This window comes from Dendrobates tinctorius, unplaced genomic scaffold (genome assembly GCF_039654945.1).
Source record: "Dendrobates tinctorius isolate UK_male_01 unplaced genomic scaffold, ASM3965494v1 ptg000265l, whole genome shotgun sequence".
NCBI classification, from domain to species: Eukaryota; Metazoa; Chordata; class Amphibia; order Anura; family Dendrobatidae; genus Dendrobates; species Dendrobates tinctorius.
In genome coordinates this window covers 10,581,429-10,596,967 of record NW_027361932.1, presented here as the reverse complement: position 1 = coordinate 10,596,967, position 15,539 = coordinate 10,581,429, and the positions used below count along the sequence as shown (strand labels likewise).

The 15,539-nt window shown below is 43.7% G+C and overlaps 1 protein-coding gene across 6 annotated transcripts in view; it reads left to right on the top strand.

Moving 5' to 3' along the window:
* The window catches only part of SEPTIN5 (septin 5), a 97,334-nt gene that overhangs the window by 74,861 nt on the left and 6,934 nt on the right, over nucleotides 1-15,539 (top strand). For 3 of the 6 annotated variants that reach the window (XM_073559089.1, XM_073559083.1, XM_073559087.1), the window contains 3 exons: nucleotides 3,688-3,823; nucleotides 7,264-7,293; nucleotides 14,790-14,892. In XM_073559089.1, coding sequence (XP_073415190.1) covers nucleotides 3,688-3,823; nucleotides 7,264-7,293; nucleotides 14,790-14,892 — 269 coding nt within the window. The remainder of the gene's footprint in view (nucleotides 1-3,687; nucleotides 3,824-7,263; nucleotides 7,294-14,789; nucleotides 14,893-15,539) is intronic. The other 3 variants (XM_073559086.1, XM_073559088.1, XM_073559084.1) reach the window with 2 other exon arrangements.

Genomic DNA, 15,539 nt, shown 5'->3' with positions numbered 1-15,539 from the left:
GTTTATAATGCCTGGGCATGAAAATAAAAAAATCGTATTTTTTCCACAAACATGATCATTTAGTCCCCAATTTTTTTATTTTCCCAAGGGTTCCAGGAGAAATTGGACCCCAAAAGTTGTTGTCCAATTTGTCCTGAGTACGCTGATACCTCATATGTGGGAGAAAACTACTGTATGGGCACACGTCAGGGCTCGGAAGGGAAGTAGTGACGTTTTGGAATGCAGACTTTGATGGAATGGTCTGCGGGTGTCATGTTGCCTTTGGAAAGCCCCTGATGTACCTAAACAGTGGAAACCCCCCACAAATGACACCATTTTGCAAACTAGACCCCCTAAGGAACTTATCTAGATGTGTGATGAGCACTTTGAACCCCCAAGTGCTTCACAGAAGTTTATAACGCCCGGGCGTGAAAATAAAAAAATCACATTTTTTTTCACAAAAAAGATATTTTTGCCCCCAATTTTTTATTTTGCTAAGGGTAACAGGAAATTGGACCCCAAAAGTTGTTTTGCAATTTGTCCTGAGTAGGCTGATACCCCATATGTGGGGGTAAAACACTGTTTGGGCGCATGTCAGAGCTTGGAAGGGAAGGAGCACCATTTGACTTTTTCAGCGCAGAATTGGCTGCAATTGATATCAGATGCCATGTTGCGTTTGGAGAGCACCTGATGTGCCCAAACAGTGGAAACCCCCCAATTCTAACTCCAACCCTAACCCCAACACACCCCTAACTCTAATCTCTGCCCTAACCCTAGCCCTAACCCTAATGGGAAAATGGAAATAAATACATTTTTTTTATTTTATTATTTTTCCCTAACTAAGGGGGTGATAAGGGGGGTTTGATTTACTATTTATGGCGGTTTTTATATTTGGCAGCTGTCACACACTAAACGACGCTTTTTATTGTAAAAATAGTTTTTGCATCACCACATATTGAAAGCTATAATTTTTCCAGATTTTGACCCACTGAGTCATATGAGGTCTTATTTTTTGCGGGACGAGTTGACGTTTTTATTGGTATCATTTTCGGGCACGTGACATTTTTTGATCGCTTTTTATTCCGATTTGTGGGACGCAGAATGAGCAAAAACCAGCGTTTCATGAATTTCTATTGGGGGGTGCGTTTACACCGTTCCGCGTGCGGTAAAATTTATAAGGCGGTTTTATTCTTCGGGTCAGTATAAATACAGCGATACCTCATTTATGTCGTTTTTTTATGTTTTAGCGCTTTTATGCAATGAAAACTATTTTAGATAAAAAATTATTTTTGCATCGCTTTATTCTGTGAGCTATAACTTTTTTATTTTTTCGCTGATGGCGCTGTGTGGCATCTCATTTTTTGCGGGACAAGATGACGTTTTCAGCGGTACTATGGATATTTATGTGCGTCTTTTTGATCTCGTGTTATTGCACTTTTTGTTCGGCGGTATGATAATAAATCATTATTTTTTGCTTCGTTTTTTTATTTTTTAAGGCGTTCGCTAAAGAGGTTAACTAATGGAACAGTTTTATAGGGCGGGTCGTTACGGACGCGGCGATACCAAATATGTGTACTTTTATTGGTTTTTTTTTTTTTTATTTCCAAAAAATGAATTTATTAGGGAATATTTTTTTTTTTTTTTTTTTTATTTAGCGATTTTTAAAAAAAATTATTTTCACACCTTTTTTTTTTTGTTTTAACTTTATTACATTGTCCCAGGTGGGACATCACTGTCCTGTGACAGATCGCTGATCTGTCACATCACAGATCGCTGTGACAGATCAGCGATCTGTCACAGGCAGTGCTGCAGGCTTCCTCCTTGCCTGCGCTTTGCAGGCATGAGGAGGCCAGCTCCCTGCAGGCCCCTGAAGGTCCCCGTCGCCATATTGGATCCGGGGACCTGCAGGGAAGGAGCCCCCCGCAGCAGCGTTGCACATTGCGCTGCTGTGGGGGCTCAGGGAAGCACGGAGGGAGCCCCCTCCCTACCGATGCTTCCCTTTAACCCCCAGTACACCGCGATCGTATTTTATCGCGGTGTGCCAGGGGGTAACGTGTCGGGGGCGGTCCGTGACCGCCCCTGACACATAGTGCCAGGTGTCAGCTGTGATAATCAGCTGACACCCGGCCGCTGATCGCTATGACGTAATATTCCGTCCATGGGAATTAGGTCCCAGGTCACATGGACGGAATATTACGTCCATTGTAGGAAAGGGGCTAAAATCCATTGATTAGCATTGTACTGTACATTGTTTGCGAAACTGCTGCGGATCCGCATAGGCAAATCCGCTGTGGATCCGCAGCAGAATCCGCACCGTGTGCACATGCCCTATGTCTTATCGCCGCATGATTACAGATTTAAAAAAAAAAAAAACATTTACCAGTGGCTAAACATTTCTATTGTCCAGGACACAACATAAACAATATGAAAGTTGTCATACTAAAAGGCTGCTTTAAAACACAAAAAACTTGCAAGGATTGGGAATACAAACTTATTGGAGTCCTTGATTACATTCACACAGGACTAAATCTGTCAGGAGGATTTATGACTTACTACAGAATCTGAGGAATCTGCTCCAGAGACAGTGAGGGCACCAGGCCTCTGATCTTGGATATTGGGACTATAAAAGTTTCACACCACTAATCTAATCCAATTAATGATTCATTCTTTGAGCTCAGTTTGTTTATTTAAATGTCCATTTATTATACCATGTCACTGTTTTTTTTGCGTGCATATATTTGTGTTTCTGCAAAAACATTTCTAGAATTCGACCTTTTCTTACTTTTGACTCCGCAAAAACTCTTCCTGTTTCTCTTATTCAATCTCATCTCAACTATTGTAACTCTTTTCTAATCGGTCTCCCTCTTACCAAACTCTCCCCCCTCCAATCTGTCTTGAATGCTGCAGCCAGGATCATATTCCTCACCAATCGTTACACCGATGCCTCTACCTTGTGCCAGTCATTCCACTCCAGAATCCAGTACAAACTTATTACCCTCACCCACAAAGCCCTCCATGGCTCAGCACCACCCTACAGCTCCTCCCTCGTTTCAGTCTACCAACCTACCCGTGCCCTCCGTTCTGCTGATGACCAGAGTTTAGCATCCTCAATAATCAGAACCTCCCATTCCCGTCTCCAAGACTATACACGTGCTGCGCCAATTCTTTGGAATGCACTTCCCAGGTCAATACGATTAGTCCCCAATCCCCACAATTTTAAGCGTGCCCTGAAAACACATTTATTCAGACTGGCCTACCGCCTCAACACATTAACCTAATCTATCCCTGTGTTGCACAGCCAAAAGTTTTACCATAACCAGGTTCCCCGCATCATGTTCTCACATGCTTTGTGCATCTATTAGCCCTCTGCATCTGTACTGTTACACACTTAACATTATGGCTGGTCCATACAATCAGGGCAACTGTTAACACCCACCTTTCGTGTCTACTTCTTTCCTCATAGATTGTAAGCTTGTGAGCAGGGCCCTCATTCCTCTTGGTATCTGTTATGATCTATGTGATTATTGTTATGCTGTAATGTCTATTGTCTGTACAAGTCCCCTTTGAAATTTAAAGTGCTGCGGAATATGTCGGCACTATAGAAATAAAATTTATTATTATTATTATTATTATTATTATTATTCTTTTTTCAACTGGCTAACATGATACCAAACCCTTTTTTTTATTCTTTCTTCTATCTGCTCACAGTAGAGAACCAGGCACACTGTGACTTTGTAAAGCTACGGAATATGTTGATTCGGACTCATATGCATGACCTCAAGGATGTTACATGTGACGTACATTATGAGAACTACAGAGCCCAGTGTATCCAGCAGATGACAAGGTAAGGTGCCCTAAAATAATAATGGCACTATCAGGAGATACATGGAACATTCATTCTATACAAATTTAACTGCTCATTTTTAGCTGGACTTAAATGGGCATAGAATCTAAAATACAAGTTGTCATACATTTTTACGATAGTAGTTTATACTTAAATACATGTACAGTAATCTACTCGAGCACTGCATCAATATATCTAACTGATGTACTTCTATCTACCTATTCTGACGGTTCACGCTGTGAATTTACTGTACTTGGCTTATGAAATTTCGGGTTTCCTATGAGATGTGTGAATAAAAATCGGACGGCATACACATGGTCCGTCCTTATGCAGTGCGATTTTATTTTTTTGCTCGCATCCATTCACTTGCGTTTTATGTGGCCTCATGCAGCATGTTGCGATTTTTTTTTTTTCCTTGCCCCAATTGCAGGTGAGCAGAACTCGCAGATGAACGCTGCCTGATTTAATAACATTGCTGCAAGTGCAATGCAATTTTTTTCTCACATTGCACTTGCCGATTTTATACTTAGATGTGAGTGAACCCTAATGCTGTTTTTTAACGTAACAGGGTTACTTGGCAGATTTACAATAGTATAGTGCATATACAAAATATTTCATAACCTGTGCTGAATTTAGAGGCTATAAGAGTATTGCCAAAGCCCCCCCCATCTAATTTTGTATCTTCCATCAGTTTTCTCTTGGCCTCAAATTATGCATTACTGGATTATTGAAGGCTTCTTGTAAGCTAAATATTTCTGATAAGCCAACTTGTATTTTAGACTTGGTGAGATATAAATCACTTTCCGTATCAAGCATCTTTGTGACTTACATAGAATAACCCAATAAACTTATCCCGGGATAAGTTTGTTCTGTAAAGTCTGCTGAATGTTCCCTTTATTCCCTTTAAGTCTGTAGTTACTCTTCTTTGGTGTTTCTTCATGTGGTCATATATGCTAAGAACACTGCCAGGGCAGAAGATACATGCACATACTGTTGGGTAGTTGTATTGAGTAGTGACGGTGTGTGAGTATGACGTGAAAATAACTGATATCAAACTTTGCAACTTTGAAAAACTATCTCTAATCTAATGCAAAATATAAAAATAAATCAGGAAAACTGAATATTGTAAAATACTGAGTCACATCCACCCCTGATTAAATATTAATGGCTTATTCTAAGGGAAAGTTATAAATCTTTAACTCCCCCGAAACATGTTTAACTATAGTTTTGCCCCAGGGTAGAGCTGCTTTAGCTGTGCTCTCATCAGTGAATTTCCCTTATTTATTTTACGCACTATTTTAGCGACATTAATTTTCACAGCGCTTTACACATCTCATCGTCTCTGTCCCCATTGGGGCTCACAATCTAAATTCCCTATCAGTATGTCTTTGTGAGTGTGGGAGTAAACCAGAGAACCCGGAGGAAAGCCACGCAAACACAGGGAGAACATACAAACTCCTTGCAGATATTGTCCTTGGTGGGATTTGAACCTAGAACCCCACCAATATAACGCAACAGTGCTAAGGCTAGTGTCACACTAGCGTTTTTGAGCGCAGCGACGGCCTGCGCACGGCCGCCGCTAAGCCCCGCCCCCTGCCGCGCCTCCGCCGGTAGCTCCGCCTACCGGCGCATGACGCTGCATGCGCCCTGCGTCCCCTATATTTATCACTGGGGGCGCAGGCCGTGCGCAGTATGCGTTTGGCGGCGCATGCACCTTTTTGACGGTGCGCCGGCGCAACCAAACTGCAGCAGGTTGCGTTTGGCGCAGGTCGGCGCACCGTCAAAAGGACGCATGCGCCGCCAAACGCATACTGCGCACGGCCTGCGCCCCCAGTGATAAAGATAGGGGACGCAGGGCGCATGCAGCATCATGCGCCGGTAGGCGGAGCTACCGGTGGAGACGCGGCAGGGGGCGGGGCTTAGCGGCGGCCGTGCGCAGGCCGTCGCTGCGCTCAAAAACGCTAGTGTGAAACTAGCCTAACTACTGAGCCACCGTGCTTCATTATTGCATGTTTCAGGAGTAAAATACATTTTAGCAATCATTTTTGCATTACTAAAATGCATCTCGTGAAGCGAGGTGTTCTTCTGCTATGTGTCTGATGGCACAGTACTTGAATCTTAGACTCATCTGAAATAAATTTTCATCAATAGGTCTTGGAAAATTGATAAGTTCTACAATTGGTTGTATTAAAAAACAAATGTCCCTGTGCAGAGATATCCTTATAAATTTGCCCATGCTATGTACTGTGTTATTTGCTTTGTCAAACTGTGTGGAGTCCTGCATGTTATGGTCGCACATACACAGCTTTTGGCAGGGAAGAAAGCATAAGTGAATATACTGGTGATACAGCAGGGATTTTCAGCTGTTTGTGTGTGTTAACACATTTCCTTGCCTGTTTGTTTTATCACAGGAGTGAAGTGTTGCCAGTCAGTGACCTAAGAGCTAAAGTGGCTGCCAGAGCTCATCCCTCACTGATTTTATTTATAATGAGCTTACAGAGAAATTTGTTCCCTAACACTGAGAGTCCCTGCTTTGTCACCTGTATATTCACTTATTCTTTCTTCTCTGGCCAGGAGCTGTGTATTGAGGACCATGGAACCATCAGCAGCTTTACATGGTTGGACACAGTAAAAAAACACAGTACATAGCAGGGGCACATAGATCAACCTCTTTAAACCTAAATGTACCCAAGAGATGGCTGAATGCTTGAATAATATTTTCCGACTCCTCCATACACGTGACTGTTTAGCTTGGCTGAGCGTTCATGTGTTTCCAGTGGGTGTAGGAAGTTGGCCTCTGTCAAACACCTCTGGCAATGGTTTATCTCCTCTGAAAACAAAAGGATCAAAAGTTTAATAATTCCCAATTTTCCTCTCACCTGACACTGATGTGAGAGACGAGTGAGAGGGAGAGAGATAATGGTTAGCTGGCCCCACCGAAAGTTAATGTGCATGGAGCCTTAAGTCATAATTTGAAAACCTTCCATTTTTCTTCTTCGTTTTAAGCAGCAAAAATTACATGAAAGCTGCACTGTGTGAGCAGGGCGTAAATATCTGGTAGTCTAATCAATGGTATTCAAATTAAGGCTTGGTATTGGTGGTAGCTCGAATCTTGCGGAAGGCTCTGGGCAATCTTGGGGCCTTACCCTGACTCAGCCATAGTAAGGTCCTTGGACAATGATTGTCTGCTTGTTAGCACCATGAATGGGATAAGGTCATAAAACAGACCAGTCCGTTATATTTTTTGGTAGATCCTGTCGTGATCAAATAAGTCCTTGGATCCGAAAATGCTGGAAAATACTAACTTTAATACCATTAACATAATAACGCTTCTGCCATCACAGAGCTTACAAATAACTTATCTTATAACCCTATTAACCACAATCTGATACATATTCAGGTCTGCATTATTACATTTTATCACTTTTTGTCTTTTAAAGGCATGAAGAAGTTTTGAACACAGCAGAAAGGTTAGGGTTAAACTTAAGTAACATTTTGCCGCCGAATGTTCACATTATATGCTGTCTAATGATTTAAGAGAATTTAATAAAACATTTAGGGTCTTACTAATCTGTATGTATGACTGTCTGCTCCCCTGTGGCTGTATGCAAGAAATAAAGCTTGAAGTGACTGTCATCCTGATCCATATGATATAATCACTTGACTGCATTGCTTTGGCTTCTTCCGCTTGGAATGTGGCATTTCTTCAAAAAAGAGAGCAGGATAAGGAATTGAAAATCTGCCGCATGTTTTGAATTGTGCACAAATTTTTTCCCGCTATGTGTGGATGAGGAGACGCCATTCACACACATTGTACTATAAATTGCTGCAAAGTTTTGCAAGAGAGTCATCACTTAATATACTTTGCTTCATGTCTGAACATGGCCCAACTCTCTTCTATCTGTCTGCAGCTTCTGAAATATGAGCTGTACAGTATCAAATAGGACTGTAAATGGAACTTACCTAAGACGTGTTTTATGTTTAAAGGCGATATACTCCTTTGACATTGAAAAAAATAGTTTTACATATATTACTGCTTACATTTATTTCTTAATATATTACTATTTTTCATTCTGCGATCTTCCTTCATTCATTTTCAAACCCCTTTTTATGCAATTTATAGCCTGATCCAAGTTTCAGATTTTCCTCTTGTGGGAGTGTCTCTCCCAGTAATACAGGCTGGATATGATATATGTGTGTATCTAGAGTGCTGCTATCTTCACTTGCTTTTGAATATCAGCACTACTCCAGAACTGCACATATTTCCTCTTCATATGCTGTCGTCTTGTTCTATAGCCTGTTTTCTCTGCCCTTCAAGATGCTTTATAACTGATCATGTTGCAGACATATTCATAAAATCCCCATCCCTCCTGCTATCTCTGACTGAGAGAAAGAAGGGGAGGGGAGAAGATACAAAATGATGAGCAGGAGCTCTGACATATTTGTATCTTTTCACAGATAACTCAGCTGTAGGCCAGTTTCACATGCCCAGATTTCCGGTACTGGTAAACACGGTACTGGAGCTATCCGTATCCGTGTGCATATGTGGTACCTCCATGTGGCACATGTGTGGCAACTGTGTGCCGCATGTGTGCCTCATCAGGACCACAAGGACGGCTGCCGGGACAAAGCGCTATAGTAAGCGCTGATCCCAGCGGCTGGTGCTGAACGCGGCTGTCATTCTCTCCTGCTAAGCCAGCAGCAGTGAGCAGGAGAGAAAGAATGAATGAATGAAAACCCGACGTGGAGTCCCCCTCATGTTGTGAACCAACCAGACGAAACTTACAGCTGGGGGCTGCAGCCCTCAGCTGTCAGATTCAGCAAGGTTTGTTCTCAAGAATAGAGGGGACCCCACGCCGTTTTTTTAAATGATTTATTTAAGTAATTAAAAAAACTGCGTGGGGTCCCCTCTGTTCTTGAGAACCAACCTTGATGAAGCTGACAGCTGAGGGATGCAGCCCCCAGCTGTAAGTTTTGTCTGGTTGGTCCACAAAATGAGGGGGACTCCACGTCGAGTTTTCATTCATTCTTTCTCTCCTGCTCGCTGTTGTCGGCAGAGCAGGAGAGAAGAATTAGAGTGGCGTTCAGCACCAGCCGCCGGGGAACAGCACTTATAGTAGCGCTTCGTCCCGGCGGCCGTCCGTGAGCACGGAGGACAGTGTGAACTGTTCTCCGTGTGCACATGTGCAGCACGTGTTGCGGGCCGTGTGTCTGTGTTAAAGTGGACATGTCAGGGTATTTTGCACACGGACACACGGCCCGTGAAAACACGCTGACATATACATAGACCCATTCATTTGAATGTGTCTACGTGTGTCAGTGTCTCAGGTACATGAGAAAACGGTCACTACACGTACCGGAGCCACTGACATGTGAAAGAGGCCATATAAAGGACTAAGGGTATGTTTCCACGGTCAGGATTGGCTCTGAATTTGCTCAGGATTTGACGCAGGTGAAATCTTTACCAAATCTGCATCTGAGGTCACTGGCAGGTCACCTGCATTTTTTATGCGTTTTTTTACATGCGTTTTTTCATTACATGCATTTTTTTGTCACTTGAAATAAAGCTAATTGAAAGTTGGCTTCTGGGAAGGAAAGAAAAAAAGTGTTTTCCTGTTTGCAGATATATAGGGTATGTGCACACATTCAGTAAACGCTGCAAAGAAATCCCATGTCCACTATGCGTTCAAAGATGCAGGTAGCAGACCTGCGTAAACGGACATGCGTAGCGTCTTTCCAGACCGCAGCATGTCTATTTACCATGCGGAGATGCTCCGTCCCTGCAGCGTAAATTTCCCATAGACTATCATTAGATGCGGTAAAACTGCATCTAATTATTAGTCACATGCGTAATAACTGTGGAAACGCAGCTTACTACGCATGTGTACTAATTTACAATGTGTTGAATCTTGTGTCACATCCAGAAGTACGTAACACAGGAAGTTCCTGAAAGCAGAGAGAGGTCAGTAATATGTAATGTCCTTTCCTTTTTTTGTAACTAAATAAAGAAAGCAGTAAGGCTGCTTTCACATTGGCGTTTCATGCAGCAGTGTCGGCCTGCGCACGGCCGCTGCTAAGCCCCGCCCCCTGCCACGCCTCCTCCGGTAGCTCTGCCTATGGGCGCATGACGCTGCATGCGACCTGTCTCCCCTATCTTTAGCATTGGGGACGCAGTCCGTGCGCAGATATGCGTTTGCCGGCGCATGCGCCCTTTTGACAGTGCGCCGAGCGCACCAAAATGCAAACACGGTGTATTTGGCGAAGGTCGGCTCACTGTCAAAAGGGCGCATGCACCGGCAAACGCATATCTGCGCATGGACTGCGTCCCCAATGCTAAAGATAGGGGACGCAGGTCGCATGCAGCGTCATGCGCCCATAGGCGGAGCTACCGGAGGAGGCGCGGCAGGGGACGGGGCTTAGCGGCGGCCGTGCGCAGGCCGATGCTGCTGCATGAAACGCCAATGTCAAAGCAGCCTAAAACAGACTACTGGGATTGGTATTTCAGGCTGGTAATGATCCAATATCCATGAACCTTACCAGGTAATAATACCAAGTAATAATTCCAGGCCGCAGCAGTCTGCTTACCTTGGATGGTTAGCAAAAATAGTGCCATCCCCTCGAAAAAAAAATACTGTGGGATCCCCCTGTTTTTGTTAACCAGACAAGTAAATTTTGCCCCTCACGGTCAGCTGATCGTGAGAACTTGCCTAGTGACCGGAGATAACCCTGGCGGTCACGTGCACGGCAGTTCTCGCGGTTAGCTCACTTATCGCGAGAATTGCAGTGGGCGCAAATTTCCGGCGGTGTCACAAGGTAAGACATTATTTATATTAGTTCCTGCAGTTATTATGCATGTGACTAATAATTAGATGCGGTTTTACCGCATCTAATGATAGTTTATGGGAAATTTACGCATCGTCTCCGCATCGTAAATAGACATGATGCAGTCTATAAAGACATGACGCATGTCCGTTTACGCAGGTCTGCCGCCTGCGTCTCTGAACGCATACTGGAGATGGGATTTCATGAAATCCCATGCACTATGCTGTAACATATGGACAATGCGGGTTTGATGCTGCGGAGGTACGGAGCGTCAAACCCGCAGCGTTTACTGACCGTGGAAACATACCCTTAGAGTCAATGAGCAGCAAAATTGTACATTTTTAATGAAGACAATTTAGAAAGTTACTTAATTTTGCATTTTAGAAGCAAATGAGCAAGAAAAAAAAAATTCTTTGCAAAGGTGTAGATAGGCTTTGAGTGCTTGGTTGATGCTGTGCAGTTAAACACTGTGCAGGGCCTATATGGAGTGGAAAATATGTCTTGTACATTAAAAGGAATGTTTCATGTAAAAAAATGCTATTAACCTTCATATATGGGATTAATAGCATTTTGAGATCATGTGGCCGCCACACTGAGAGCCCCGCTGCCAGAGGGTACTGAACTTTATTCCCTGGCAACCATGCTCTTTCAGTCATAGGGGTGTGTGACTCTAACGATGAGCTGTGTCACAGTTTCAGCCACCGTTCTCTCTGTACTGAGCAGTTAATAAACCGTGCTGATCGCACCCCTATTGACTGAAAGAGCATGGTTGCTGAGGGGAATAAAGTTAATTTCTAGCCTGCAGCGGGGCTCTCTGTGCGGCGCCAAAGTTCAGAATGCTATAACCTGCAGATTATCCCCATATCTGCAGGTACATGACTCCTTTGATGCATAAATACCAGTGTGCAAATCAAATAGTATGTGGAAGCTACTGATTACACATCCCTTTTACAGTAATGTAAAGGAAATGGAAATGTGTCATCTTTAACTTTAGGCCTTTAAGGCTGTGTGCAAACATTGCAGATTTGGATGCGGATCCGCAGCATTTTTGGCCGCATGGATTCGCACCAAATCCAGTGTAGTGCACAGCCAATGTTAATCTTTGGGAAATGGAAATTTGTTGTGCACATGCTGCGGAAAAATCTGCGCAGATTTGCTGCGTTTTTTTTCCGCAGCATGTCAATTCTTTTTGCGGATCTGCCGCGTTTCTGCACTCATTGACTTCCATTGAGTCAGACTCATCCGCAGCAAAACCACAGATGTAAAAAAGATCTGCGGATTTGCTGCGGATGTGGGTACTAGAAACACTGCAGATCAGGAGGAGGGAAGTGTGTGGGCGGAGACTGTGTGTGTGCGGGGGTCTGTGTGTATGTGTGTATGCAGGTCTGTGTGTGTGCTGGTGTGTGCGAGTCTGTGTAAGCAGCCATTGTCTGATGGGACTACTGCTCCCATCCGGCTATGAATGCTCACAGTGATGGCATTGCCGAAGATGGGAAAGTTGTCCCATCAGACAATGCGTGTGTTCAGTAGTAAATAAAAACATACAGTACATACATATAACATACATTACAGACAGTACATATAACATAGAGTACATACTCACCAATCACCTAGTCCCCAAGCCCTCGGTCTCCTGTAATAATAATAAAAATAATAAACCAACCAATACATTACCTTTCCACTGTAGTCCAGTTAATAACGAGTGTCCCACGGCGATCTCCCGAGGGAAAGGTAATGTATAGGTTTGGTTATTATTTTATTTTTGGTTGCAGGAAATCAAGGGCTACGGGGACTAGGTGATTGCTGCGAATGTACTCTATGTTATATGTTGTATTTACTGTCTATAATGTATGTTTTATGTCTGTACTGTATGTTTTTTTTTTTACACTTGACAACTTGACATGCATTGTCTGATGGGACTACTTTGTCATCATCGGCAATGCAGTTGTCCCATCAGACAAAGGCTGCTTACACAGCAGACACGCACACACACAGGGACACACAGACACGTACACATACAGGGACGCGCAGACACGTACACATACAGGGACACACGCAGACACGCGCACACACATACACGCAGACCCCCCGCACACATTCTCCGCACGCACACAGTCTCCGCCCACACACTTCCCTCCTCCCGATCTGCAGCGTTTCTAGCACCCACATACGCAGCAAATCCGCAGATCTTTTTTAAACTTGCAGTTTTGCTGCGGATGTGCCTGACTCAATGGAAGTCAATGGGTGCAGAAACACTGCAGATCCGCAAAAAGAATTGACATGCTGCGGAAAAAAACCCACTGCGTTTCTGCGCAGATAAAATCCACAGCATGTGCACAACAATTCTTAATTTCCCATTTACTATCATTGGTTGAGCACTACACTGCGGATTTGATGCGAATCCGTGTGGCCAAAAACGCTGCGGATCCGCATCTAAATCTGCAACGTGTGCACATATCCTATAGTAACAGAAAGCTGCTAATCAATGCTGCAGTCAGGGTTGGACTATTCTCCATGTGCCATGTTGTCTAATAATTACAATCTCCTTCTGATAAAATGCTGATTGTATTGAAGCAGCAAACACAGCCCAGTAAGTGACATATCCCTGTAATCAGGGTCCCTGCTCCTATGTTCTGGTGCTCTCAGATTACATAAGCAAAAACCTGCTAACAGATTCCCTTGAAGCTTGACTAAACATTTCAGATAGTTTTGATACGGTATATCCACTGTTTAGTAGTTTGGAGTGGTGAGGGTTTAGGGACTGACAACACCACCGATTGCTCAAAATAAGATTAAGAGTGTCCAGGTTATTCTTAAACTTGAGCAGAGCAGGGTATGGGCTCAATAGAAAGTCTGTGGGTTCGAACACCACCCTGCTCGCTTGCGAGGGTAAGCTGAATGCTCTGAACTTTCATTTTCAACATTCATTTAGGGTCTCAGGACCCCCCGCTATCAAAATTGCTAAATGGTGGCAGCAATATAACAAAACATTTTTAAATGTTTAGTTTCCATTTAAAGTCACAATAAATGTTAGGTTTATACAGATATACACCGGCGCTACCAATAGAAAGGGAGGGCTGCTGGTGCCTAGACAGAAGCTGTGCTTGTTCTGCCAAAAAAGGGTTAAATAAGTAAATAGAGAAAGGCACTGTGCTCACAGGACAATTCAAAGATGATAACGTAAAAGTGAAAGTCCTGCCTTTCACACATAAGCCTGATACTCAAAGCATGCAGGAGATACAAATCTACCACAGCAAGATACACTGATGAACGGTAAAGGACTTATAGCTAGGGTAAGTTTGTATAAGTCCTTTACCGGGCTTATGTGTGAAAGGCAGGACTTTCACTTTCACTTAAATGTTAGGTTTGTTAAAGGGAATCCGTCAGCTGTTTTGGCCAATATAAGATGCGGCCACCGCCTTTCAGGGCTTATCTACAGCATTCGATAATACTGTAGATAAGCCCCCGATCCGACCTGAAAGATAAGAATAATAAGTTTTATTATACTCACCCAGGGGGGTGGTCCAGTGAGTGTCGCAGGTTCGGGTCTGGCGCCTCCCATTTTCTTTTGACGCCACTCTCCCGCTTGCTTCATTGCTCCCCGGCATCGGACTCCTGCGCAGGCGTACTTATCTGCCTTGTTGAGGGCAGAGCTGATTCCTGCAGTTCGCAGGCGCTGAGCCTCTCTGACCTTTCCTGGCACCTGTGCACTGCAGTACTTTGCTCTGCCCTCAACAGGGCAGATAAGTACACCTGCGCAGGAGTGCGATGTCAACGCGATGAAGCAAGCAGGAGTGCGGTATCGCAAGAAGATGGGAGGGGCCGAACCCGAACCTGTGACACCCATGAGACCGGATCGCAGTGGACTGCCCCCCCTTCCCCCGGGTGAGCAACTTATAGCGGCCAGAACACCTGACAGGTTCGCTTTAAGAACGCATAAAACTTTTCTGCATGAAATACATTTTATCCATTAGAAATTTACAAAAAATAAGCACTCCCTTGACAAGAACCTTTAGGTACATGGATTCAGCTAGGGGATGATATTGATATTCTTTCCGCAATGGTGATATGTAAGTAACAATGACAGCCAAATAATTCTTAGTTGCTTCCTCATTTCTCACACACCGCGTCTTGTCTTTTGCAGCAAACTGACTCAGGATAACAGGATAGAGAGCCCCATCCCTATCCTTCCACTGCCGACCCCAGACGCAGAAACAGAGAAGCTCATAAAAATGAAGGATGAAGAGGTATGTAATAGGAGCAGTTCTGCTCATTGAGCCGGACATGACGATTGGAGTAGAATGATGAGCCTTCCTTAGTCTTCCCGTATGGTGCATTAAGACAAGTAGTTCACCATCAGTAACCATGTCACCGATAATTTGATGAGTGAGCAAAACACTTGTTCCTAAAATGATTGATCATATGTTCCAGCAAAAAAAGTTATAGCTGTGCTATACGGGGAGAGAACAATTGTTAGCCCTCATTTTATCCCCTTTATTGTGTCAACGGACCAGTAAATGCTTGTTATATAGTTACTCATGGCTATTGGACAGCCCCAACACATGCGGGGATTGCCTGTTTGTTAGGCCTGCATGTGTTGGGGCTGTCCAATAGCCGCAGGGACTCGAATATATATTTCGAGCATGCCGACGACAGTCGGATAACGCCTCATCTGAGCATGTTCGCTCATCACTACTTTAGAAGACAGGCTACTGTGATCCACAAAAATTGTAATGTTCGTGAAGGACTGAATTTCTCTTCTGTTCACATGAACATAAATTAATTTGTGCCAAACTGAAGTCCTGTTTGTTCTCTAAACTAGAACTTGCAGACCCATAAATTCCACTGTCCTATTAACTGAGATCTGTTTAGCGTATAAATAAGATTTACGTGG